Source organism: Esox lucius, chromosome 15 (genome assembly GCF_011004845.1).
Source record: "Esox lucius isolate fEsoLuc1 chromosome 15, fEsoLuc1.pri, whole genome shotgun sequence".
In the NCBI taxonomy this organism is placed as follows: domain Eukaryota; kingdom Metazoa; phylum Chordata; class Actinopteri; order Esociformes; family Esocidae; genus Esox; species Esox lucius.
Genome location: NC_047583.1, coordinates 13,891,701 through 13,917,391, shown reverse-complemented (window position 1 = coordinate 13,917,391; position 25,691 = coordinate 13,891,701). Strand labels below are relative to the sequence as shown.

General features: G+C 40.7%; 1 protein-coding gene across 1 annotated transcript in view; it reads right to left on the bottom strand.

Moving 5' to 3' along the window:
• LOC105015683 (regulator of G-protein signaling 6) overlaps positions 1–25,691 on the bottom strand; it is a 47,967-nt gene that overhangs the window by 20,587 nt on the left and 1,689 nt on the right. The window contains exon 2 of the mRNA XM_034297508.1: positions 24,067–24,183. Coding sequence (XP_034153399.1) covers positions 24,067–24,159 — 93 coding nt within the window. The 5' untranslated portion in view covers positions 24,160–24,183. The remainder of the gene's footprint in view (positions 1–24,066; positions 24,184–25,691) is intronic.

The following is a 25,691-nucleotide window of genomic DNA, read 5'->3' as shown; positions in this document are numbered from 1 at the left end:
TTTTAGTGAAAAAAAAGGAAATATACACCAATCAGCCATAACATTATGACCACCTGCCAATTATTTTCTAGGTCCCACTTTGGCCTCCAAAACAGCCCTGACCCGCCGAGGCATGGACCTCTGACCTACTAGACCTCTGAAGGCGTGCTGTGGTATCTGGCACCAAGACGTTAGCAGCAGATCCTTTAAGTCCTGTAAGGTGGAAGGTGGGGCCTCCATGGATCAGACCTATTTGTCCAGCACATCCCACAGATGCTTGATTGGATTGAGATCTGTGGAATTTGGAGACCAAGTCAAGACCTTGAACTCGTTTTTTTGTGTTCCTCAAATCATTCCTGAACCATTTTGCTTTGTGGCAGGGCGCATTATCCTGCTGAAAGAGGCCAATGACGTCAGGCAATATCGTTGCCATGAAAGGGTGCACATGGTCTGTAACAATGCTTAGGTAGGTGGTACGTGTCAAAGTAACATCCACATGAATGGCAGGACCCAAGGTTTCCCAGGAGAACATTGCCCAAAGCATCACACTGCCTCCGCCGACTAGCCTCTTTTCCCATCCTGGTGCCATGTGTTCTCCAGGAAAGTGACGCACACACACCAGGCCATCCACGTGATATAAAAGGAAGCGTGATTCATCAGACCAAGTCACCTTCTTCCATTGCTCCGTGGTCCAGCTGTGATGTTCATGTGCCCATTGTAGGCACTTTCAGCAGTGGACAGGGGTCAGCATGGGCACCCTGACTAGTCAACAGCTATGCAGCCCCATACACAACAAACTGTGATGCACTGTGTGTTCTGACACCTGTCTATCAGTAACAGCATTAACTTTTTCAGCAATTTGAGCTACAGTAGCTCGTCTGTTGTATCGTAACATACGGGCCAGCCTTCACTCCTCATGTGCATCAATGAGTCTTGGGCACCTATGACCATGTCGCCTGTTCACCGCTTTTCCTTCCTTGGACCACTTTTGATAAGTACTGATCAATGCAGACCGGGAACACCCCACAAGGGCTGCAGTTTTGGAGATGCTCTGACCCAGTCGTCTTGCCATCACAATTGGCCCTTGTCAAAGTGGCTTTAATCCTTACGCTTGGCCATTTTTCCTGCTTCTAACACATCAACTTTGAGTACAGAATGTTCATTTGCTGCCTAATACTGTATATTCCACCCACTGATAGTTGACAGGATAACGAGATTGTCAGTATTATTCACTTCACCTGTCAGTGGTTATAATATTATGGCTGATCGGTGTATATACTCATAGTTTTCATTGAGAGGAGGGTAACTAAGCAATTAAAAGCTTGTTGAATTTTTCCCTACATGAGAAGATCCTGGAATAATTTAGTCAATAGTAAGCATCCCCTTTGAATCAGGGTAAAGAGAAACAACCCATTTGCATGTGGAACTCAGAAAGCATTTAATATTACAGATTAAGTGTATCAACTACACGTGAAGCACATATAGAGAAGCCTTCATGTGTCTTCTTCTCGGTGTGACTAACCATGTTATGTTTATCTTAATCTAAGAGGATCGTCTGTTATTAAAAACTCAGTACTCAGTACACAGACCCACACCTGAATGCCTCAGTCACAATAAATGGTGCACTGTTAGAATAAACTGCTCCATAGACAGTGATGTATTTTAAGAGATAATTACCAATTTCAGTATATAACCCAAGTTACCCTACATACAGCAAGGGTATTCAAATGTGGTCCTTAGGGGCCACAACACTTTTTTGTGTTTAATGAGAAACATCCCTGAAGAATTGAAAATATAAAAGCTTATCCAAATGTTTTCAAAATTGATACAATACAACAACAAAATAAAATGGGATGTATCAATAATACAAACTAGAACAATAATAATAAATTGTGATATTTATATAATCCTACACTCTTTCAGCTGTTAAACGCTTGCTTCCTAAGTCTTTGTTGCCTCCAAACCTCAAACCTTTGCACCTTTATCTTGAAATGCTCTGCGACAGGTGAGAAATGTAGGAACCCTGAAGAGAATGTCAATTGTGTTTCCCTGACTCCACATGTCCTCTCCTTGCCGCTTTCATGAAATCCATTGGATAAGAAGACGAGAGGGGGAAGCTTTTAACTTTCTCATGCAACGGATTTTGTGAAAACAAGAGGGAATACGAGAGGATGCGATGAATCGAAGAAATGCAATTAAGGTTCTCCCAAGGACAGTGGAAGAAAGCATTTGACAGCTATTAACATTTGAGACAGTGTCTGTGTAGGGCTGCAGTCACACTGAGCCACAGAGAACATGATCTAAATATCATCGGGATCTGGGTGTGCTTCTATATCCCAATTGACTATTAAAAGTTGAACTGATTTCCACTTTTTCTACATCATCTCTGTTGTTCGCCGAGTGAGTGAATTTCTGCATAGAGTCAAGTGGATTTTGAATTCGGCAAAACAATTGAGGCATTGGTTGGGTATTAAGTTTCATTGCTGGACAAACAACAATAAGCACAAAGGTAAACATGACTAACCCACCGCACCTTATCAGAACACATTTCTACAAATGTATTTAATGAATTTGTGCATATTGTTCCATGGAGTAAACGGATAAGAGAGATTCAAGAATGAGACGTGTCCTCCAGTTTTATCACACTGCATCCGGGAAGTAATTGCTGGCACATATGTGCTGGGGAAGAGGACATTCCCTGGCCCACAGCCTCGAAGAAGCTTGCAGGCCACCAACCAACCACAAGGAGTCACTACAGCATGACAAGAAAAGGCAATCTTGTCTCACACAAACCCATCCCCACTGGTCGACATTTTGCTTGTGTAGCACAACAATATCTTAACACCAACATAACAAATGCATATCAATCAACTAAAATCCATAATTTCTGAAGAACCCAGTAAATTACAAGCTATTGCTACTTTTCTATTGTCATCACATTTAAGTTACTTTCTGTAAGAAGCATTCCACATGTGCCCAGGAAAACACCTCAATCCTTGTAACAGGCAGTTATGAAATGTTACAGTGGAATTCTGCAATATCAAGACCACCTTGAAATTTGAAAATTATCAAGATTTTGATCAATCAATATTTCAGATGATAAATGCTTATCACTGTGATATAATGACAAACAACTTGATCGTAAAAAAAGATAGGTAGTGTTTTAATGACTTTTGGTAATTCGGTGAAGACTCCAAGGTCTGTCAGTATTTTGGTGTGAGACTGAATTTAACATACTGTAAGTTTTGATTCAACTTAAAAATTATACTGAATGTAATCTACTCAATATTTCTCCTTAATGTAGTCGTGTATGGGAATAATAAATGACAAAAAGCTCCAAACAGTAGAATTCAGCAATTAAAAGACCCATATCTTGAGCACCACCACTATTGCTTTGGATCTTGCTCATTAAAAGTGCAGACTAACATTTAATGAAAACAACAGTCTTCAAAAAGGTTTGTCTAATCAAACACGTCTTACACCAACTGTATCTGGTGTACAAATGAGAAACCAAAGGGGCCCGGAGGGCAGCTTTAGCTGTGTTTGGTAATTAGATAAGAAATGCCACACAATTTTTGGATTGCAAGTGTGAAGTACAACAAGAAAAGCTAACCGAGGGAGTCGGGGTATGTAGCCCTACTATTATCTGAAAGGAGCAGTATACAGCACTGGAAAGAAGAGGTGCCTGGTTGTTACTATTATTATTGTCCATTTTGCTTGGTTAGCACTTAAAAATATTCATGGTGACAGAGAAATTTGCAAATGACTGCAAAATAGTTTTTTCTTCACATTTTATCTCTTCAATAGAGTCTTTCATGCAGCCAAAATCCCAGTCAGTCAAGTGAAGTCTTCGATGTTGAGTTCATCTGCTCTCCTTCCCTCCATGTCTGTGGCAAAGCCAAACGACTGAAATGTGAGCAAGTAGCCTACTGTAAGAGTTTATTTAGACTACAACAATTGTTGTGAAAATAATTTCATTTAAATAACATGAACATAATGCAGTAATCACATTTTCCTAGCAACAAGAAACTGCCACATGTGCATGCAGTTCTTGAGCTGGACCACTGACCTTCAAGGGGCATAAACTCACTGACAATGTTGTTTACCTGGTAACTAACATCGTTCTCTGTCGAAAAAATGCTGTTAATGGGGAAAGCAGAATTGTTTTGGCGCCGATGTAATGTGTTTTTTCTAATTTTGTATATGAAGCTGCAAGGACTCGCTAAACCACAATTCCTACATCATTCCTCTCCAACACACAATGAATGAGATGTCGTCTTTAGGCCTCAAAAGTCATGGGAAGTATGAGTTAGAAAAGTGTCCTGCATTACCTCGGTAGATGGCATGAGACAATGTACATTGTAAAGTAGCTCCCGACCGATAGGGAAGAGGGGCCCTAAGCAAAATTTCCTTTGCCCAGAGCTGGCATTGAGTGTAAGAGGTTTTTAGTTGTTTCTCAATGACAAAATTATTTTTACCTCAGAAGATCTCTAGTGACAATTCATGTTTTCATCCATTTTCCTCATGAAAAGAAATATGTGTAACACTTTCCAATAATGGTACATGAACCGACATTAACAAATACGGTTATTTTCATGAATGAATGAAGAACAAAGACAAACAAACCATCAATAATGATAACTCTTATTTACTGTCATTTGTTAACGTTGATATAGGAAATGCATTCATGTAGCTTGTTGTTTGCATTAGGAATTGGCTTATACAGTTAGGTCCAGAAATATTTGGACACTGACACAATATTCATAATTTTGGCTCTGAACGCCACCACAGTGTATTTGAAATGAAACAACCGAGATGAAATTTAAGTGCAAACTTTCAGCTTTAATTCAAGGGGTTGAACAGAAATATTGTATGAAACATTTAGGAATTGCAACCATTTTCATACACAGTCCCATTATTTTAAGGGCTTAAATGTAATTGGACAAATGAACACGATCAGGTGGTTGAGATCAGGTGATCCATTTCTTTGCCTTAAAAAACTCCTGGGTTGCTTTGGCATTATGTTTTGGGTCATTGTCCATCTGTAAAGTGAAGCACTGAATTTGGTTGAATCTGAGCAGACATTATATCCCTATACATTTCAAAATTCATCCAGCTGCTTCCGTCTCCACTGTGATTTACAGATGATGTGGTATGTTTCAGGTCATGAGCTGTTCCAAGCCTTCTCCATACTTTTTTTCGTCCCATTATTCTACTACAGGTTGATCTGAGTTTAATCTGTCCAAAGAATGCTGTTCCAGATCTGGGCTGGCTTTTTTTGATGTTTTCTTGCAAAGTCTAATCTGGCCTTTCGATTCTTGAGGCCTATGAATGGTTAAAACTTTGATTCGGCCACTTCTAATGCTCCTGCTACCTCTCTGATGTTTTTGCAGCCTAAGGATGGCCTGTTTCACTGGCATTGAGAGCTCCTTTGACTGCATGTTCTGGGTTCACAGCAACAGCTTCCAAATGCAAATGCCACACATGGACAATACAAATAATGAATCGCAATTGATTGCATAATGTTCTGTAGTTAACCACGATTAATCACAATTTTAGAATGTGTTCAAATATTGGCCTTAATACTCAGTTTTCTGTTTAAAAAGCAGTGTATTATGTTAAAGACATACTGTGTTTTATTTATATACTATGGGCAGTGCTTGACTTGGACTTTAGTAAATGCAAGTCATCCCAGCTCTGAAAAGTCAGCCCCTAACTTACCACAAAAACTGGCAGCATCTTTATGTAGCCCATGTAAATCTAAATTGACCAGCAAAGTTCTCTCAGACGCAAATATCGTGTCGAGTCTCATTCATCTAAATAAGTATTGTAGTGTTAAAACGCTCTAACACAGTGAATGATGACAGCGGGGCTGTGTTGATTAAAAGACAGATATAATTGTTTGAGACAGGATGGAAACTTGGGAAGATGAGCACAAATAGATGTGGGCATCAGTGGTATCAAGGCCTTCTGTACTGATAGGTGGCTGCTGCAGTCAGTGAAGCCCACTCTCACATGAGTGTCCCCTGTCTGGGAGGGGGTTGTGCTGGTTCGGATGTGTAGTTGCTGTAATGATCTCAAAATAAACTGTATTTGGGTTATCTGTGTGGTGAAAATGATTTGCTATGAAGTGGTGAGGTCGTAATACAAGCGGTCAGACAGTGTGCCATGCCAAACCAATGGGATTGAACATAATCTGTTGTTGTGTCAAGATAGACCCCTTAAAGGTGTCGGTTTTCTTGGAACAGTTACAACTTCCTTCCCTCATCTGATCACACATTACTAAAACAGTCAATGTATTTACAGCAGACATAAATGCTTGCCATGTTTAGTCGCCAGCATTTCTTTGCTACAATCCAACATTTCTCTTCGATGTAAAGCAACGCTCAACAAAGTGAAGTGGGTCTTTACTTTAGCTATAATGAATACATAAGCTTCTTTGATGAAAAGATCATCACTATTAGAAAGCAAATAACTGACTCCTCCTTAAATAGTTATAGTCCCCAAAATCTTAGTTGTCCTGAGAATGTCCTGAACCTCCCTGACCAGGTGTCAATGGGGACACTTAACATTTTTTGATAACGTATCGAGTTCAAAACCCCCAAATTGTCAGCTAGACCCGATTCCAACAAAATTACTTAAGGAGCTATTTCCGGTGCTAGGTCAGCCAACGTTGAACATAATAAATTGCTCCCTTTCCTCTGGATGTGATTTTTTTTCTCCCAACAACTGAATGATTCCTGAAGACAAATAACATTTCTGAAAAGCTCCAGTCCGGTTTCAGACCCCACCATAGTACTGAGACTGCACTCGTGAAGGAAAACAAATGACCTTCTAATGGCCTCAGACAAACATCCATCCTGTTGCTTCTTGATCTTAGTGCTGCTTTGGACACTATTGATCACTCACTTCTCTTAGAGAGACTGGAAACCCATATTGGGCTACGTGGACATGTTCTAGCCTGGTTTAAATCTTATTTATCTGAAAGATATCAGTTCGTATGTGTAGATGGCATATCCTCTGACAAATCAAACCTATGTTTTGGTGTTCCTCAAGGCTCCGTTCTGGGCCCAATAATGTTCTCACTATATTTGCTGCCTCTGGGTGTTGTAATCCAGAACCACAATGTACATTTTCAATGTTATGCTGATGACACACAGTTATATATTTCGATGAAGCATGGAGAAGCCCCAAAATTTGCTACTTTGGAAGCATGTGTTTCAGATATTAGGAAGTGGATGACAGAGAACTCAAGAAAAACAGAAATGCTTGTTTTAGGACCCAAGAAACAATGAGCTTTGTTGGCAGATCTCACTGTGAACCTGGTTGGCTGCATTGTCATATCCCAAAAAACTGTAAGAAACATCAGCATTACCCTTGATCCTGACCTCTCCTTTGATGAACATATAAAATATGTCAGAGTTGCTTATTTTCATCTTCGAAACATTTAAAAAATCAGAAACTTACTATCAAAAACTGATGCAGAAAAACTAATCCATGCTTTTGTTACTTCTATATTAGATTACTGCAATGCTCTTCTTTCCGGTTACACTGATAAATCAATAAATAAACTTCAATTAGTGCTGCTAGAATTCTAACTAGAACAAAATATATTTAGCACATACACCAGTACTAGCCTCTCTACACTGGCTGCCTGTATGGGTTAGGGCTGATTTTAAGGTTTTATTGTTAACCTATAAATCAATACATGGACTTGCTCCTACTTACCTTGCTGAAATTATCCAGCCATACATACCTACACATAACCATAGATCGCAAGATGCAGGCCTTTTAATTGTTCCTAGAATTTCTAAACAAACAGCCAGAGGCAGGGCCTTTCTCATAGAGCTCCACTACTGTGGAATGATTTGCCAATTAAGGTTAGAAATGCAAACTCAGTGCAAACATTCAAGTGTCTATTAAAGACTCATCTCTACAGCATGGTCTATGATTAGGTGTAGCCTGGCCCAGGGGTGTGAAGGTGACCAGAAAGGCTTGATACTGTCTACCCTTGCTGTCTTGCCAGGTGGGCTCTCATCACCATTGGGATGCCCTCCCTCCAATGCCATCCATGGTTGGAGTCACTGGCTTATTGTTGTCTCTCTATTGCACACTTGTGCAATTGGGCTGTACTCTGCTGGCAATACTCGGCCCCCATTCAGGGTGGTTGCGGTTGGTAGGTGTCCCTGTGATTGATGCTTGGCAATGTGGGTGGATTGAATTCCTGCCTGTTGGGCCCTGTCTGGGGCCTCCCTTGGATAGAGCCACAGTGTCACTGGACCCACCTGTCTCAGCCCCAAGGTCTTAAGCTGCTATATTATTGTGCTGGGGGAGTAGGGTCAGTTCTCCACTAAATTCTTCTATATCTAAGGAATGCATTTTCCTTTTCTCCTGCCGTTTTTAAACTTAGGAGGACATGAGGTCTTGGAGTACCAGGCTTGAAAGACTTGTTGCTTTCCCTGTCCAAAGTACTGGATGTGTGGCAGATCAAGACGAGACCTAACGATTTCAGCTGCCATTCTGCTCCCCCACATTATTACAATTTGTACTCATAATATGTTCACCCGCCACAGCCAGAAGGGGACTAGTCACCCCTCTGAGCCTGGTTCCTCTCTAGGTTTATTCCAAAATTTCGCCCTTCTTAGGGATTTTTCCTAGCCACTGAAATTCAACACTACTGTTGTTTGCTCTTTGGGGTTTAAGGCCAGGTGTTTTGTAAAAGCAATTCGTGACAACTGCTGATGTAAAAAGGGATTTATAAATACATTTGATTGATTGATTGACTACAATTACCCAGAAGAACGGTAAGCTATTCAAAACGTCCACTTTAGCAAGTCTATTCACAGCTGTCTAATCCGGGTGTTATGATGATATGAACAGAATTTTGCTGATGCAGTGTTGATATTCTTATTCTACACCGAGATCAATGCATTGAAAGTGTATTACATTAGAAGGGTTATTTTAACAGCAAACATGTTAAGTGAAGCTCTGTTTGTTTCCTGCTCTGGGATGATGCAATGCCTTCTTTGGTTACACTGAAAAGGAATGTGGGCTGGGTCTGAGCCACCTCTACTGCTTATCCCCCCATTAGAGTACACACAAACACACATCCGGGAACAGATGCTTCTTCAGCCTGTCATTAGTAATCTGTTGAATAAATAGTGTCTACTGTAGGGCACTTTGCAGCCAAATGCGGCATAGACTCCTGAACAGGAACATTTCTCGTTTTTCTTGTCACCACTCTATGTAGCCATCTGTTCTTAATTTATACTAAATGTCTCTAATGAGAAAGTAACATGATGATCTGAGAACTCTACATGCTGCAGTCCCTTTCACAGAAAAATGCATGTTTGCCACATCTCAGGGTTGTCCTGTTTTCTATCTTAATCCTTACATGTCTTTTAACGCAATGACAATGAGAAGAACACAAGGATTATCTTTCATGGCCACAAACACTATATTAGAGTGTAGGCATTTTTGTTTCACTATGCATCATTGGGGTTCTGCTTATCTCCAGTGTGACAGGATTACAACTTGTGTCTATGTGAGGTAAAAATGTTGTGTTTCTAACTGGATTATGTATTCTTTGTATACAAAAAGTGTTGTCAACAAGCCAGGGATCTTGTTTGGAGAACAACACCAACAATGCAATATTTTAGGAATTAATTTGATTAAACATGAAATAAAAATCATGTTTTTTCTGTATGACCAGGGGTGGTCTGTCACACAGGCAAATTCACAAATGCCTGTTTTATTAGCAGTTTTCCTCCTGGTAAGTTGTTTATCAACAACCACTCAATCAAGCATGTCTACTAATAATTTTTTGTCCAGGGACCCTGAGCCCATTGATTTTGTTAGTCATTCTCATTATCTCTCAGATATCATAGTAACTTGGGAAGTCGTAGAAAGGTGTAAGATTTAAGTAAATGAGATTAAAATGAAAAATAATCTGACAACCCAATGGCAAAACTTTTTTTTTTAAATGAACAATTGTGCTCACTTCAAGAGGGGGGCCACGTGCCTTGCCCAGGCCCTTCAGAATGACAGGTCCATGTGCATGACATATTTCCAAATGTATTTAATACAGTATAGCCATGGGGTTAAAGTGCAGGCAGGCATCTTAAGATTGAGGGTATTTTCAAACTATATAGCTGGGAAGCCAATAGTTTAAATGCTTTTGCAACCCTAATAGTTGAGATAGGTACAAAATGTATTGTAATTTCTAAATGGTTAATCTGACATTAGTTGCAATTCTCTCACACTAAAGCTGTCCTGCATTTAAACCCCATCACATTTTTAAATCTGAAGTGCTGGAATAAAAAGCCCAAGAAGTTACAGGTCTGTGAGAGCCAGAAATCTTGTTTGTTTGTAGGTGACTAAATACTTATTTTCCACCATAATTTACCAATAAATTCATAAAAAATCCTACAATGTGATTTTCTGGATTGTCTTTCCTCATTTTGTCTCTCATAGTTGAAGTGTAACTATGATGAAAATGACAGGCCTCTCTCATCTTTTTAAGTGGGAGAACTTGCACAATTGGTGGCTGACTAAATACTTTTTTGCCCCACTGTAGCTGTCTTATAATGAATGTAGCTACCTAAAATATATGCAGTATAAATATATATCATTTTGGCCATTGTTTGTGTATCTCGTGTTTTGTGTCTTCTGCCACTGGCCCCCGGGACCAATGTCCCAGTGTGGAGGGTGTGCGTTAAATGGGACCATATAAGGAAGCAAAAACCTACAATTCCTACCAGAACTCACCAGCGACGTGTTCAATAATGAGTGCAGTACCCAGTTCAGTCTTGTTTCTGCTCACTCAAACGCTTGTAAGCCGAACCACACTGAACAGCCCGGGCAGCAACACTTGACAGGACAAAGTTAATCTTATTACTTAGAGCCATAGGGCTCTAGAGTCCCTGGCATAGAGGCGGGAACATCTTTTGATTAGGGGTGCTGGGAGTAAACGGATGGAGGACGCGTGCCCGTGGGCCACAGTAACACACGCCTGATGGACGGCTGTGGCGTGCTCATCGGCAGAATTGAGGTATTTAGCTGAAGCACAGCTAAATGTCACTTTCACAATCTCGTTAGCGGGTGCTGAGACTACAGGAGGGGTCCCTGCTTCCCACGGTTATGTTGCCTGGCATCGAGAGGAAGAGGATGAGTTTGTGTCTGTCCACCGGTTGGCTCTGTGGTCCCCAGACTGACACTGGCCTATGTCCCTCTGTCATCCCCAGCCCTGAGAGACACTATTATCCTCCAATGCCCTTTTAATAACCACACATTAGCGGGGAGGTATTGGATGGTATGGAGGCTCTTTTATTAAATCGGAGAGTGAAAACCAGTGTTTTATAATAGGATCTGTTACACGTGGCGGGGTGCCTTTCTCTTACGCAGCCCTGTAGTCAGTTGGTGTGATTGGGGGACTGTCTAGCAATGGAACAGGTGAATTGTACAACATGTTGTAATAATATATAGTTATCTTTTGAAGGATTAATACATGTTTTATCATATTCAGTCCTTTTTTATTGATGGGATCTCTTCAGTTATTTTAATGGTCTTCTGATCACAGTTCTTCTGTTTGGGTTGGATGTAGAGGGGTTTGTACCAAAGGAAAGAGAATATCCAATCAGAATTTGTTTTTTGTGGTCTTTACGCTGCTCAGCCAGGGCTAGCCATTCAGTTTCTTGACAGAAGGCAACTGCACTTCAACATTATTGGAGGAGCATTTTTTAATAACAGCAAAATCAACCTCCATTTGATTTGCAAAGAAGGGATTGTTTTTTGGGTCAAATGACACTTTAAGAATGCTCTGAGACATGTCTCTAACTGAGAGAATAGCTAAAAGTTATCTTCAATTTAGCTTGCTTTTTGATCTGACTAATGTTGTGGTTATGTTGCATTATTCTAAGCTGGTTGGATACTGTTGTCTTGCTACCCAAAGCAAATGCCAGATTCGGCTATGTGAGCAAACACTCTTTTACCCACTCATCACTCACTGAGCACTCCCCTCTGGGGGTGCTACATTCATTTCCCCAAAAATCTTTCCATGCTCCTTGTAATTATTTGGGCTCCCATTTGCATTTGACATAAGCTATCTGAGGACAAACGCTCAACATTTCCACAGCAAGTCAAAGACTATGCTGGGTAATTAGGCAAACTGTTATAACTGCTCTACGCTCTCACCAAAATACATGCTCCACTCCAGCTCCACTGCGCTGGCACTGTATCTCAGGTATGTTTGATTAATTTAGGCTGTCATAAAAAGTATTGATTCTCTTGCAGAGCTAAACTGAGTCTGGCGCATAAAGTAAATGACTGATGTTATCACCTAAATCTACATGTCACCTACAGTTCAACACAAACTGTGGTCAAACCTGCCTAGTGCTAGTCACCAAAGTGTAATATTTTATCAAAATGTTGCATTTGTTGTAACCAGCAATGCAAGCAAAACATTTCACTTACTTCCAAGGTAATATTAATGAGTGGCATGCTACATGTGGCATCACAACAACGTGATCGAGGCTGGATGACAGTGGCTCGTGCCTTACACCTTCCTCTAATCATTGACCAATGAGATGCATGTTCTATTTCTTTGATGAGACAATGAGATGCATCTCCCAACACAAGATTTGTATTCCTTGATTTGATTGTTCCCATTTTTTTATTTCCCTCACCAAGTATTGGGCAGTATTATACCCCTTCCCCAGTTGTAGTGTACCATACTCCCCCCAAAATTTTATAAAAGCATACTTTGGGGGTGTGTCATTTGACATGGTGTACTTAGTTTGTTTTCATCATGTCCTGAATATTAATTGCATTATGAGATGTCAATAAGCTTTTGTTAGAACTATATCTCTGAATCCTGATGAAGGTTATTCTCTATACTGTCACTCTATAGATCAACTGTAAGCTATTAATGTGTGTTAACCTAGGCTACATTGACTTGAAATGAGCAAGGGAATCATTTGAGTATACTGTCCTAAAAGGACAGGGCCTTGGAGGAAACAAAGGAAAAGGACCAACATTTTGACTGGAAATGAATGAAACTACTATTAATCTTGTTTGCCCCCAGAATAAAGAAATAACACTTTAATGGATATAAAACCACCCCAGTGGTTTTGACTAGCTCCAGCCTGAAAGAATTAAATGACAACTGCTACCGAAGTTTGAAGACTCCTGATTTAATTGTATTGCTTGGAGAAATGTGCAACTTAACAACACCACAGAAGAAGAAAAACACACCACAGTACTTTCCTGACTGAATAGAGGGTGTCTGATAAAGTTTGTTAAATTGATTTTACAAATAATATGTGCAACAATAACATTCTGTCTGATATGCGCAAGTCCCGCTGACTATAAAAGTAGGCCTCCCCGGACTGCAATAAAACAGGAGGAAAGAGCATTGAATAATACAGCTAAACCCCCAGTTAGGTATAACAAACATGTTACCTTGTGTTGGCATGATGTTACTGAGATTACCATGGATACAGTGACTCAGGTGTGTGTATTGTTTCGGTACACTCCGCAGGTTAGGGGGTAGCTCCATGACAGTAACATATGCATCTTTTATTATTTTACTTTTGGAGATCCCAAAATGTATAATCCATCATTTTGCTACCGAAGTAATGCATCCCATGCAATAATAAAGACATTATCTACTGAGGTATAAGCCATGTTTTGTGATCTAATATCCTGCCACAGTTTTTCAAATGTGAGTGAAATGTCATGTTGGTGTTCCTCTCTCTGCCAGTCCTATCAGCTGGGTAACAGTGGCTGTTAATTCAGTGAGTTACGGCTGTAGTCGAAACGCCTTGGCCGTACCTGCCTCAGGACTTGGAACATCCGATTATATTGTAACTGTCCCCCAACATAAAATTAGGGAAGGGACTGTATGTGGATTTCCATACACAAGTGTTTAGGTATTCCCCTCTGAAAGGCCTCTGCTTAAAGACATATTTCAGAAAAGGAATTTGAATTACTTTCCTCCAAAACACATTTAAGCTGTACATGCACCAGGAATTAAGCACATGAAAGAGAGAAAAAAGCAAATATGCGACTTAGAAATGTGAAATGTCAAATTCTCCCCAGAGCAGTATAATATTTGCTGATGCTCCTTTCAGACTGTGGAAATGAGGCTTGTATTTCAGGCTGTAATTTTTCCTGGTACAGAAAACCCATTCCCAAATGTGTTACTGCAGTAATGTTTGGCAGCTTTGACCATTTAAGCCAGACTGAGCTAGGATGATAAGAGTGTAATTTCTGTAGAGATTCAAAATCACCTAATATTATGCATAGGCTACTTTTATTTGGAAAGCATATTAAAATTGATCCTCCTGTGTACATGTTCATAGGGCTTAGCAGCAATTTCATTCTAAAAACAGTTGAACTGTCATCGGGGCACAGAATACAGTACCTTTTTTAGAAGCTGCATGATAAATTGCAGATTGGCTCCGCCTACAGTACAGATCTTTCTGAAAAAGCTCTCTTCTCCATTCTTTCAAACTGAAGATGGATGTAAAGTCACAGCATCAAAGAGACAAACATGCCTTTAGCAGATATGCAAAGAAGCCAAAGTCAGCCATATTAAACAGGCAACAATAAAATAAACTTTCAAAATGGCTCTGTTGTCAAATTCAAATCTAAAACATTGCTCAGTAAAAAATGCATTCGGTGGTGGTGTAGTGTAATGAGAAATGTCTGTTGGGGAAGAGTGGAAGTGTATTTGACAAAGAGGCCCGTCTGGCCCCACCAAGTCTCCAACAGACCCTTGATGATGTTAATCAGGGGTCCTGCATAACATTTGCTTCTTTATTGATCTGAAACACCAGGCGTGGTGCCCCACCATCCTCAGCTCACCTGGATAGGTGTGAAACTCTGAGCAAACGGGAATGTAACTAAATGCATGATATTGTGGACATTTATCTGTAGTGTTTGGATTTCCCCTGTTCCCCATAAAGGGCAGAATAGGCGGATATGCTTTATTGTACTGTACAGGTTGTGGATCAAACTTCACAAGAACATTGTAGAAATGATTGTCCTTGTTGCATGTCTGACAACAGCTGGCGGCCACACCCCATCCATTCGATAATCTTGCATTGATTAAGTGGGACAGTTCCTGTCCTTTGTATTCATTGTGTGAGCCAAGGTAATGATAATGCCCATTTGGGGGAGTGTTTTTTGCCTGATTTTAGTATAATAAGCCATGTCTCCAAAAAGTTATTTGAGTTATTTGATTTATTTGAGTTAAAGAGACCTCCAAACACGTTGTGTCGTAGTCATATTTAGGAGTTTGTCATTGTTAAAGAGACCTCCCAACACATTGTGTTGTAATCAGATGTAGGAGTCTATCTTTAACAGAAGCTCCTAGCACACCTTTGTGATATATAGTGTCTTAAATACTTATGGTATACTTAGTAGACTGTTAGACTAGTTTGGAGTTGAATCGGGTTGGTATTTAACTATGTTTTGTATTGTAACTGTATTACTTGATTGGAATATATTGCATCGCTTTGGAATATAGATTACTATGGCATTCCTCGTTTATCTCCATACTCAAGCTCGTAGGGCTACTGGTAATTACACACACATTAGTAAGTCTAAGCGACCAGACTTGGGATCCCTGAGTCCTGGAATTCTCGAAGCAGTCTGGTTGGACCCGGGAACCTTTTGAACCACTCTCTAATACCCATCACTACAGTGGTGTCTTTATTTCTGGCACCATTTCAGAGTGCATGAATTACCTTAACTACATTACATATCACACTGTGTTGTGGTCAGGGTCAATTTGATGTTCTACATGCTACACCAGAATCCAACCAAAAGCAACATTATTTAAATTCCCACATTTTGAACGGGTGCATGCGAACATTCTTATCCCCAGACCAGTTTGCATTTGTTACTGCTCTCTTTCTTGCCTTTTGCACCCTGACTGGTAGCTTTCTGACAGCGAGAACATCAAGAAGCAAAATCATTTCAGTAAATCCTGGTAGGGAATAAGCGTTTCTGATGCAGGTCCATGGTCTGAACAATGAGTATGGCTCTCCAAGGGCTCTCCCTGGAAGATGAGTTTCCTCTGGTGATTAACATTTGTTGCGGGTGACTCATCCCTTCCTGCTTCACCGTTATCTGACAGTCAATTAACGAGACCCTCCACCACTCTAGGAACAACACAGTCCATTATCTTACAGACCAATCCTGTCTTGGCCTGATGACTTGCTCTCATCAAGCTACTTGGAAATGAATCAAATGTATTTTTGAAGAAACATCATTGTGTATGTATCAGATCATCATATTGACAGACAGAAAGGGGGCACAGTTGGTGACTGTAGTCAAAAGCAACTACTTTGATTTTAAATTCAGGTAACTACCCTGTTTATTAACTGTGAACTCCCATTTTCCCTTTCCAGTATGATCAGGCAGTACAAAGCAAGCCTGTTTCTTTCCCTAGACAGAGACGGCTTGCGTGACTCTACATCAGATGTTCTTATAATAAAAATGCCAGAGAGGAAAAAGTTTGCTAACCATTACCTTAGCTGCTGCAGCTTAATTCAAACACATAGAGGGCTTTAGGTGTTACGCCCTAGCTAAGCACCGGAATTAAAAACTCTATTTTAGTGAATACTGTCTGTCTGCTCTGAGCCATCCACATGGACCTAAATCCATACCGCTACACTGCTTTTAATCGGGATTGGAAAGGTTTTAGTAACCTGTTTTCATTTGGTTGTGTTGACGCTCCTGGTTTAGACCGACAGAGAGGCTCTGTTAGAAGAGCCAGCAGGTCCATTGAGCCTCACTTTGCTCTACTTCTCTGAAAGAGAGTAAAATGGCCACAGGGTCATGCAGATATCTAATGGACAATGCAATTCTCTATTCCAGCTCTTAATTTACCGTGTCAGCAGCACCACATGGCCACAAAGACACCTGCCAGTCACACGCCTGCCTTTCAGGTAGGTCATACAGTCAGTCCGGAGAGGATACTGAACTGTCACACGGGCAGGGAAATTACAAGAGCAGCTGCTCTGTTCACACATCACAAACTAATATCTGATTCATACCAAGCCTAACAGCTACACAATTTTCCATGCTGTGAATTATTTGCCAACTTTTGTCATCTCAGTGGAATCGAAAGACATGGTGGCAAGAAAGCTGATACATTTGTTTACAACTGAACCAACTTTCTGATGATTTTGTTAAAGTTCTATGTCTAGCTGTATGTTCACTTTTAGGTCTGATGCACGGCACATGGACGAACCAATCACAAAGGTTCACAGAGATGATGAAAATGCCAAGACGCTATATACTCCTGGGCAACAAAAATAATATATAAAAATAACATTCTAACACTGTTTGGACAGGCAGTCTATCATCAGAACTTAAATTATTTGCTGCAAAAACCATGGATAGTTAACTGTGTAATACTACATGCTTAATTCAAGCCAAGTATTAAAGCTAACTTTGTTAATGTTAACTAGTAAACAAGACTGTCACGCCACATTAAGATTTGTACATACATAAATTACATATTTCAATGCTACTCATGATTGGATAGTTAATACTTTATACAAAATAGTTACCAATACATGCTATTAGCAAGCCAACTAGATGTTAAAAAGTAGCATTGTCCATACACTATTAGCAGCATCATTATTAGCGTTGAAAAAAAATCCATTACCGATAGAAAGACGGAAGCATTAGTGTTGTGTAACAGTCCGCGTTCTATAGTTTCATCTTTATTATACAACAGTGTCAAAATTTGGAATCTCCCTCCGAAACACGCAGACAGCTTACAGACCCAGCCTGTCCCCAAAACACAAGCTTAGGTGCAGGCTTATGAGCATCCCAATACCATGAGTTCCGATGGGCCTTCCTTGTGGACAACTTAATATAAACATAAATGCCTGATAAAGTAGTGAGCCTCATTTCCAGAATTGTCAATGACAAGTATGTCCATGTGGGCCATGCTAAAATGCGTGCAGCAACGGTGAAGCCAGTGAACACTTCTGACAGGGAGCAAGTCTGTTTTCTGGAGTTTTGAGAAATCATCCACTATTCTCTGCACTATCCCAGAGGCACTTGGTGAGGGTGAGTCATGGTGGGAGGCAGGCAAGCTTCCATCCTCAGACCTGCTCAGTCTGTCTGCCTGGTCCCTCTCTCACTCACGGCTACCCATAAAAAAATAAATCATCCCCAAGTACGCCAGGTTCGTCCAGCGGAGAAAGAATGGATGCAGGGTCGAGGGAGAGGACTGCTCCTAGATTAATTACATATGAAAGCTCACGTCTATTTCTCCAAATGTGGAGGACACCAAATGTGAATCTTCCACAAAGAGGAATGTTCTTTTATTATTTCATCCCAATCTCGAAACATTTATCTTCGCATAAAGGGATAAAAATACCAGCTGATAATGTGCTCCACATGCATAAAAGAGAGGAGAGGAATGACGTCCCAACGGACTCCATATTTCTCTAAAGATGGAATGCTTGAAATTAACTTAAATTAATAATGAGCAATAAGAAGCGGAAAAAAGATTGAGAGAGAGAGAGTGAAGGTGTGTGTGTGGAAGTGTGTGGAAGTGTGTGGAAGTGTGTGGAAGAAACGGGATAGGGAAAGAGACTAGAACTTGTACCAGGCAGTATCCTTCTGAGGCACTGCAATGTCCTGCTTTAGTTGTACCTATCTATACAGTCATTTTATGGAATGGAGCATGAAAACAACATATTGTCTGTGTAATGCTATTTCAGGAGTCCATGGATAGCTGTCCAGTCCTTTGATTAGTGGCATTTAGTCAGAATTTATTCTGCTGCGTAATACGTTCTGAAATATGTAATCTCATGTATTGAACTGAAATGACCTTATGGGCTGGTAAAACATAACCACTGGTTAAAATAGCGGTAGCGTTTATTTGACTGGGACTAATATCTTATCTCCCAAGCATAAACAATAGTCCATCAATCAAGGAAAGAGGGATTCATATTGAAAACAACTGCATTATTTGAAGTACTAAAACAGGAAGCGACACATTTTCAAGAGATAATTTTACTTGTGGGTATACAAGATTGAGTAAGTATTGTATACAGAGTACATTGTGTTGCCACAACACCAACTTCAGGCTAGGTTCAAGAACAGGTGTAACCATATAGTTGAACCTAGACTTTAGGCTTGCAGCCCTGTGGAGTGGTTCAGAATGGAGCTGAAACAAAGCATTACTCCCAGAATTCCCAAAAGAAGTGGGTAGAACTTATAAACTAGGTTATGTCTCTGCAAGAATTATCTCTGTTTGTCGCTCAGGGTAAATAATTCACTCACTAATCATCAAAAATAATCTGGATTGGTGGTTAAATGGTGTGCATGAAACTTATCCTAATCCTTGAATCCAAAATACTGGACCAGCTCTTGATTCTCCTAAGCAGAGGGAGAAAGCGTGCCGTAAGTCCTATGGCAACAATTACCTATGTTTACAGTAATCCACCCTCACAGAGAAGAACCTAGAGTTAGAGCAGTCACAGAAAAAGGAGGGGGAGACACATTTGTCCGGGAGACTGGAGATCTGACTTGTCTATTAATAGTTCATGAGTTTTACCCTCTTGGAGCCGTGCTGTAGACCCACTCCTCAGCTTAATTGCATTTTCCAGCATAGCATAGCAGTCACGGGGTTGTTTTCACACCATGCACATTGATCTGTCTTCCAAATTCTGCCTTAAATGTGCCAGACGGAGCAAGACAAAAACACAAAACAATGGACAGGAAGCATTAAACAAGATGCGTTTGTGAGTGTGGGTGTGTGTGCGTATCTGTATGTGTGTACTACTGTGCAAGCATTACATTTTGAGCTGTCTCACAGAGGTTTGGCGACAATAATGTGTAACACAGGTACTGCTTTTTTTCTATAGCAATTCCTCCCTGGGGGGAAAATGAGATTGAACAAGATACAATACAGGATTGCCAAGACCGGAGAAGCCAGCCTCTCCACTTTGTGTAGTCAGGCTTTCTACAATGTGCAAAGATAACACAGTCAATTTTGACTAACTGCACATCCAGGTTGATGTTGTTACCATTCACTCCCAACAAAAGCTTGGTTTTAGACGTGGCACAAACGTTCATACCGTACATTGCTTCACATTGTACAGTTTTAGCTAAGGATCTGCAGACACTGGGGTGAAAATCCCTCATGAGGTTTGCATTCGCTTATTTACACTGTAACTGGCCATTGTACATTGTATTAAGATAATGCATATCTTCCATCTAAAATGCGATCAGGCCTAGGGGACGACGTGCCTAGTCTGTTCCCACTGTTGCAAAGCTACCTGACATTTACCAAAGTCACCAGAATCTTATGTCATTTCAGTAATCTTTAGTTGAATAACCTTTTAACGAATGTATTCATGTAACAGAATTCATTTTGTGTATCTGTGTCCAGTTACAATCACAATGTGACATACTGCTAGTGGTTCCTAAAATGAGAACAGAACATTTTAAAAAGGGTTTCAATTAGTTTGCCCTGTGGTCTTGGCATTCGCTTCAGACCCGTTTGAAAGCCCAACATTTTCTTTCTTCGGAATAATTTAAAAGAATGCTTGAGCCACAAGTTAATAAGGAATTTGACAGTCATTAGGTACATGTACATTTCACCAATTCCATTGATGACACTTATAATTGTGATGTAGAGTATCTATTCTGTATGTTAATGCCTGAAATTGTCTGTATGTTACCATAATAACGGTTGTTACCAGTATTATGGCTATTTTTGTCTGAAATACTGTTAAGTTACGATATTATCTGAAATGCATCCTTGCCCTTAACACTGTGATCTTAGTCGAAACAGACTCTGGAATATATATATGTATATATATATTTTATCTCAATGAGGCAACCTATATAAGTAAAGATGAAATAAAAACAAAATGTGTCCTCAAGGTGATAAACACAAGTGTCAAACCAATGTATGCAGGTTTATTTTTATTTTTTATTGGTGCCCAGCTGAGTCCTATACAACCAGGTGTGAGGAGATCCTAAGTAATAAGTGATCTGATTAATCATTCAAGTACAAGGTAAGAGCAAAAACCTACAGAATTCTGAATGTGGGGTGCATAGATGAACCTTATGATTCAAATATATATAAACTACAGTTAATGAACAAAAGGCCACACAGGTTGCCTATATACTACAGTTAAGTGCTGTGTCCAGGCACTGCACACAGTGTTTTAGTCATGCTATATTGTCCATAAAACATATTTACATGTATTTTGCTTGAATATAATATTAAAACAGAAAATCCTAATATGAAACACAAGTGATATACTCTAATTGTATGGTTTATATTTTGGCAACTTAATAATAATTTTCTTTTTACCATCAAATATTCTGATCTAATATCATACTAAGGACCTCCATAAAGCCCTTGAAAGTTACCAAAGTTTTTTCTGAAAAACCAAAAGTTTTAAGTAATATATCCTTCCCTTTGCGAAGGTATGCAGAGCATTTTGACAGCCATCTGCTCTTTTCTCAGCACCCTCAAAACCTCTCTGAATATACCAGGCCCATGAACATGTAAGAACATGTAAGATAGTCCTCCATCACACATATCTCTACCTCTACTGAGAGCATCACACATACCCAACATCACATATACCCAGCCCCACATATAACCAGCATCACAGTCCCCAGCCCCACATATACCCAACATCACATATACCCAACATCACATATACACAACTTCACATATACCCTGACCCACATATATCCAGCATCACAATCCCTAGCCCCACATATACCCAACATCACATGTACCCAACATCACATATACACAACATCACATATATCCCGACCCACATATATACTGCATCACAATCCCTAGCCCCACATATACCCAGCATCATAATCCCCAGCCCCACATATACCCAGCATCACAATATCCTGCCCCACATATACCAAGCATCACAATCCCCAGCCCCACATATACCCAACATCACAATCCCCAGCCCCACATATACCCAACATCACAATCCCCAGCCCCACATATACCCAACATCACAATCCCCAGCCCAACATATACCCAGCATCACAATCCCCAGCCCCACATATACCCAACATCACAATATCCTGCCCCACATATACCCAACATCACAATCCCCAGCCCCACATATACCCAACATCACAATCCCCAGCCCCACATCTATCCAACATCACAATCCCCAGCCCCACATATACCCAGCATCACAATCCCCAGCCCCACATATACCCAACATCACACATACCCATCAAAACAATACCCAGCACCAAATATACCCAGGACCACATATACCCAGCATCACATATACCCAGAATCACAACCCCCAGCCACACATATACCCAACATCACAAACCCCAGCCCCAGACATACCAAACATCACAATCCCTAGCCCCACATATACCCAAAATTACAATCCCCAGCCCCACATATACCCATCATCTCATTAAATGGCATCGCAATTCCCCTGCAACTCAATACCTAGCATCACATGTAACAGAATCACACATACCCAGCATAATGTATACACAGCACCACATATATCCAGCATCATACATACACAGCATCCCATTTTCCCAGCATCACATATGCCCAGCATCAGACATACCCAATATCACATATACCCAGCATCACATATACCCCGGATCACATATACCCAGCATCACATATACCCAACATCATACAGTATATATCCAGCATCACACATACCCAGTATCTCATACTGTACACCCAGCATCACACATACAGTAATGTACCAGCCCCGGTTACAATGACACCTTGGAGTATTTGGCCTATCCACAGGGGACTGTTGACGAGACCCATGAGACCATAGGCTTACTGGTAAAAGGCACATGAGGGGGTACTTCAGGGGTGTTCAGTGCAGGTCACAATTCATCTGGTGGTATAGTAACTGGAAAAGGTTGGTAACCACTCCCTTCAAGCAAAAGCTTAATCCAATTGGTTCAGTCTTCATTTGATTGTGTCGTGTCTAACATGTAGAGCCTTTGTACAAAATCCCTGTGCTGCATGTGACCATTCCACATTAAGCTTGCTAATGTCCTGGTTGCTCATTCAGGTGGACAGAGGAAGGGGAGGCTTGGAGTGTAAGTGGAAAGGAACAAGGCGCACGCTCATTTTACCACTTTATCATTCTTGCATAATCATCCTCATTTGAGACATTACAATTCCTGTGAAAAATTTATTTCTGAACAAAGGTCATCATCCATCGTTCATTGGCTCAATTTCTTTTCCTAAATTATTTGTTCTCTCGCCCCAATATTGCATAATTAGTAATCCAGACGATTAAAATAATGGCATGGAATTGGGACCTCTCCACTCTTTGCTGTGGCTTTGCCATCTTCAGGACAATGGCATTGGAACAACTTAGATGTGTTTAGGGTGATTAAAAGCACAGTGTTGATTGGGTTTGCCTGCGTCTCTCAGAAATGAGCGTGTCAGTAACATGCTCTTCACGAGAGTCCCCAGAGAGAGCAGACAAGACCAACACTGAAGGAGCAGACTTCTCCCACCACATCAGTAACCATGGCGGTTCTCCCCCACTCCTCCCTCCAACAAAAGGACAAGCATTGAGACTCAAGTGCCATAGGGATCGTGTAATTACCCTTGACACATAAAGGACCTTTTGTTCCCCAAAACCACACTGACGGAGAGCTTATTAAAACTTCAGAGGTCTGCAGAGTGCACACAAGCCTGCCGGGCTGCCAGAGGAAGAGTGTGAAGGCCAGTGTGGGCACCATCAGCATCTGTCTCCCAAAGACAAACACAGAGAGGTTTGAGAACATGTTCCATTACGTGCACGTGGGACAGTCGCCTCCCCGTCATGTTCACAGAGTTCAGACACGGAGGCATAGCATGTCTTAGGCATTGTCAGGAACCACCGTGAGATTCATTGTTTTACCCGTCTCCTTCGAAAACAGACAAATGAAATCTCTCTGAGGCTTTCACCTATAACTAAAGTATGTGTGGCGGCTTACGCCTGTTCCTCTTTGGGAATGATCAGCTTTGTCCACCGCCTTGCTGTGTGGGTAATCAGAGAGCACGTAGGCATTTACCTTTCTGTTGACAATCATGTTGGGCGAGTCCTCCTCAGGATCAGTGGTACCCACACCATGTTGCTGTTCCTTTTCTCGGGATCCCTCCGCCATTCCTGTTGTGTTCTGGTCCAGGAGCTGCATGTGGGCAGGGAGACGGGGAACAGGTGGGGAGTCAGAAGAGAGGATTGACATCAGTGTCACAAACGAGGCAACAGCAAACATCCGGTACCCTGTGAATGGCGCTGCGTCCCCACCTTGGCCTGCTGAGGTCACCAATATAGTTGACTGCTATATCAGTGGATAATTATAGTGTATAAATGGGGTCCTCTGCACCATCCACTGGCTTCCAGTAGAAGCTCACCTTCCATTGCAAAGGCACAGTGCTCGTCTATGGAAAACAAGGCAGAACTGGCCCTCTCTGTCCAGGCACATCAATCCACTGGTGAAACCAGATTTACCCTGATAGGACCAAAAGCGTCCCCATCCATTTTCTGAAAAGTTCTGAAACCCTATCGCTTTAAAAAGTATCCAAAGTAGCACCACTTTAGCTTTTTGCACTGATGCTTGCAATTTGACTTCGAAGATGAATTTAAGTGGATTGTGTGGTTGCTAGTTTCCTGAAATGCCTCATTTTATTACTGTGAGTCAAACAGATCAAGAGGTCATCCTTGACATCAGTGCCATAGACAATCTCCCCCTAGAGTTTTCTATCCTCATCAAAATCATAAAAGGCAATATGCACGTCCAGACAATCTTTTGAAACATAACTATGGTCACAATACAGCACAACCGTGTGGTAGATACAATTCATATATCCAGTTTTGATCATACTTTGCAACAATATAAATACCATTGATTGATTTATATGCATTCATGTACCAGAATACACTGACAGGAATGTTTATCAGTTATGTTGTTTTAAGCACTAGTCTAGAATATATTTAGTTTCTTCACAGATGCCATATAAGGTGTTGTGCAGATCAGTTATTTGTTGCAAGAGCACCCCCTCCAACAAAACACATAATTCTAGCAATTATGTCCCTGAGGCTAATTTGTACTTGTGCGAAGAGGAATTTATTTCCTTAGTTTCAGGACTTAATGTCAAACAGGGGTGAGGTGAATGACCTTGCCAGTCGTTAGGATATACCGGCAGCCAGATGGAGACAGATCTGTTGCTCCCTCCTTGATTTTATTTCAATTATTTATAATATGTGTACATGGATTTACCCAGGCTGGTCAAATAGCCCATATTTAATAAACAGTTCCACAGCATGTTATTCATTTGATTCAGGGTGAAGACAGTTTGTCTTATCACATCCCCTTGACATGTCCGCTCCTCTCAGAGGTGTTAAAACCTGTCAGAATACCAGCTGATAACAAAGCTTTGGCAGTAATGCAGCAAATTGAGGTGAATTTAAACTAGCTGACTAAGCCAAGAGAAATGTCAGACCTGTGAGCCAAGATGTCAGAATTCCCTGGTAAACATAATGTATAATGGGGTGATGCAGAGCGTTCTGCTGATAAGCCACAGATATTCAGGGGTGTTCAGTTCATTTTTACCGAAAATAATAATAGGTACACTAAACGTTGTTGAATTCATTAAACTGCAATTGTTAAAACCGTGACGAAGTGCGCAGGTAAGA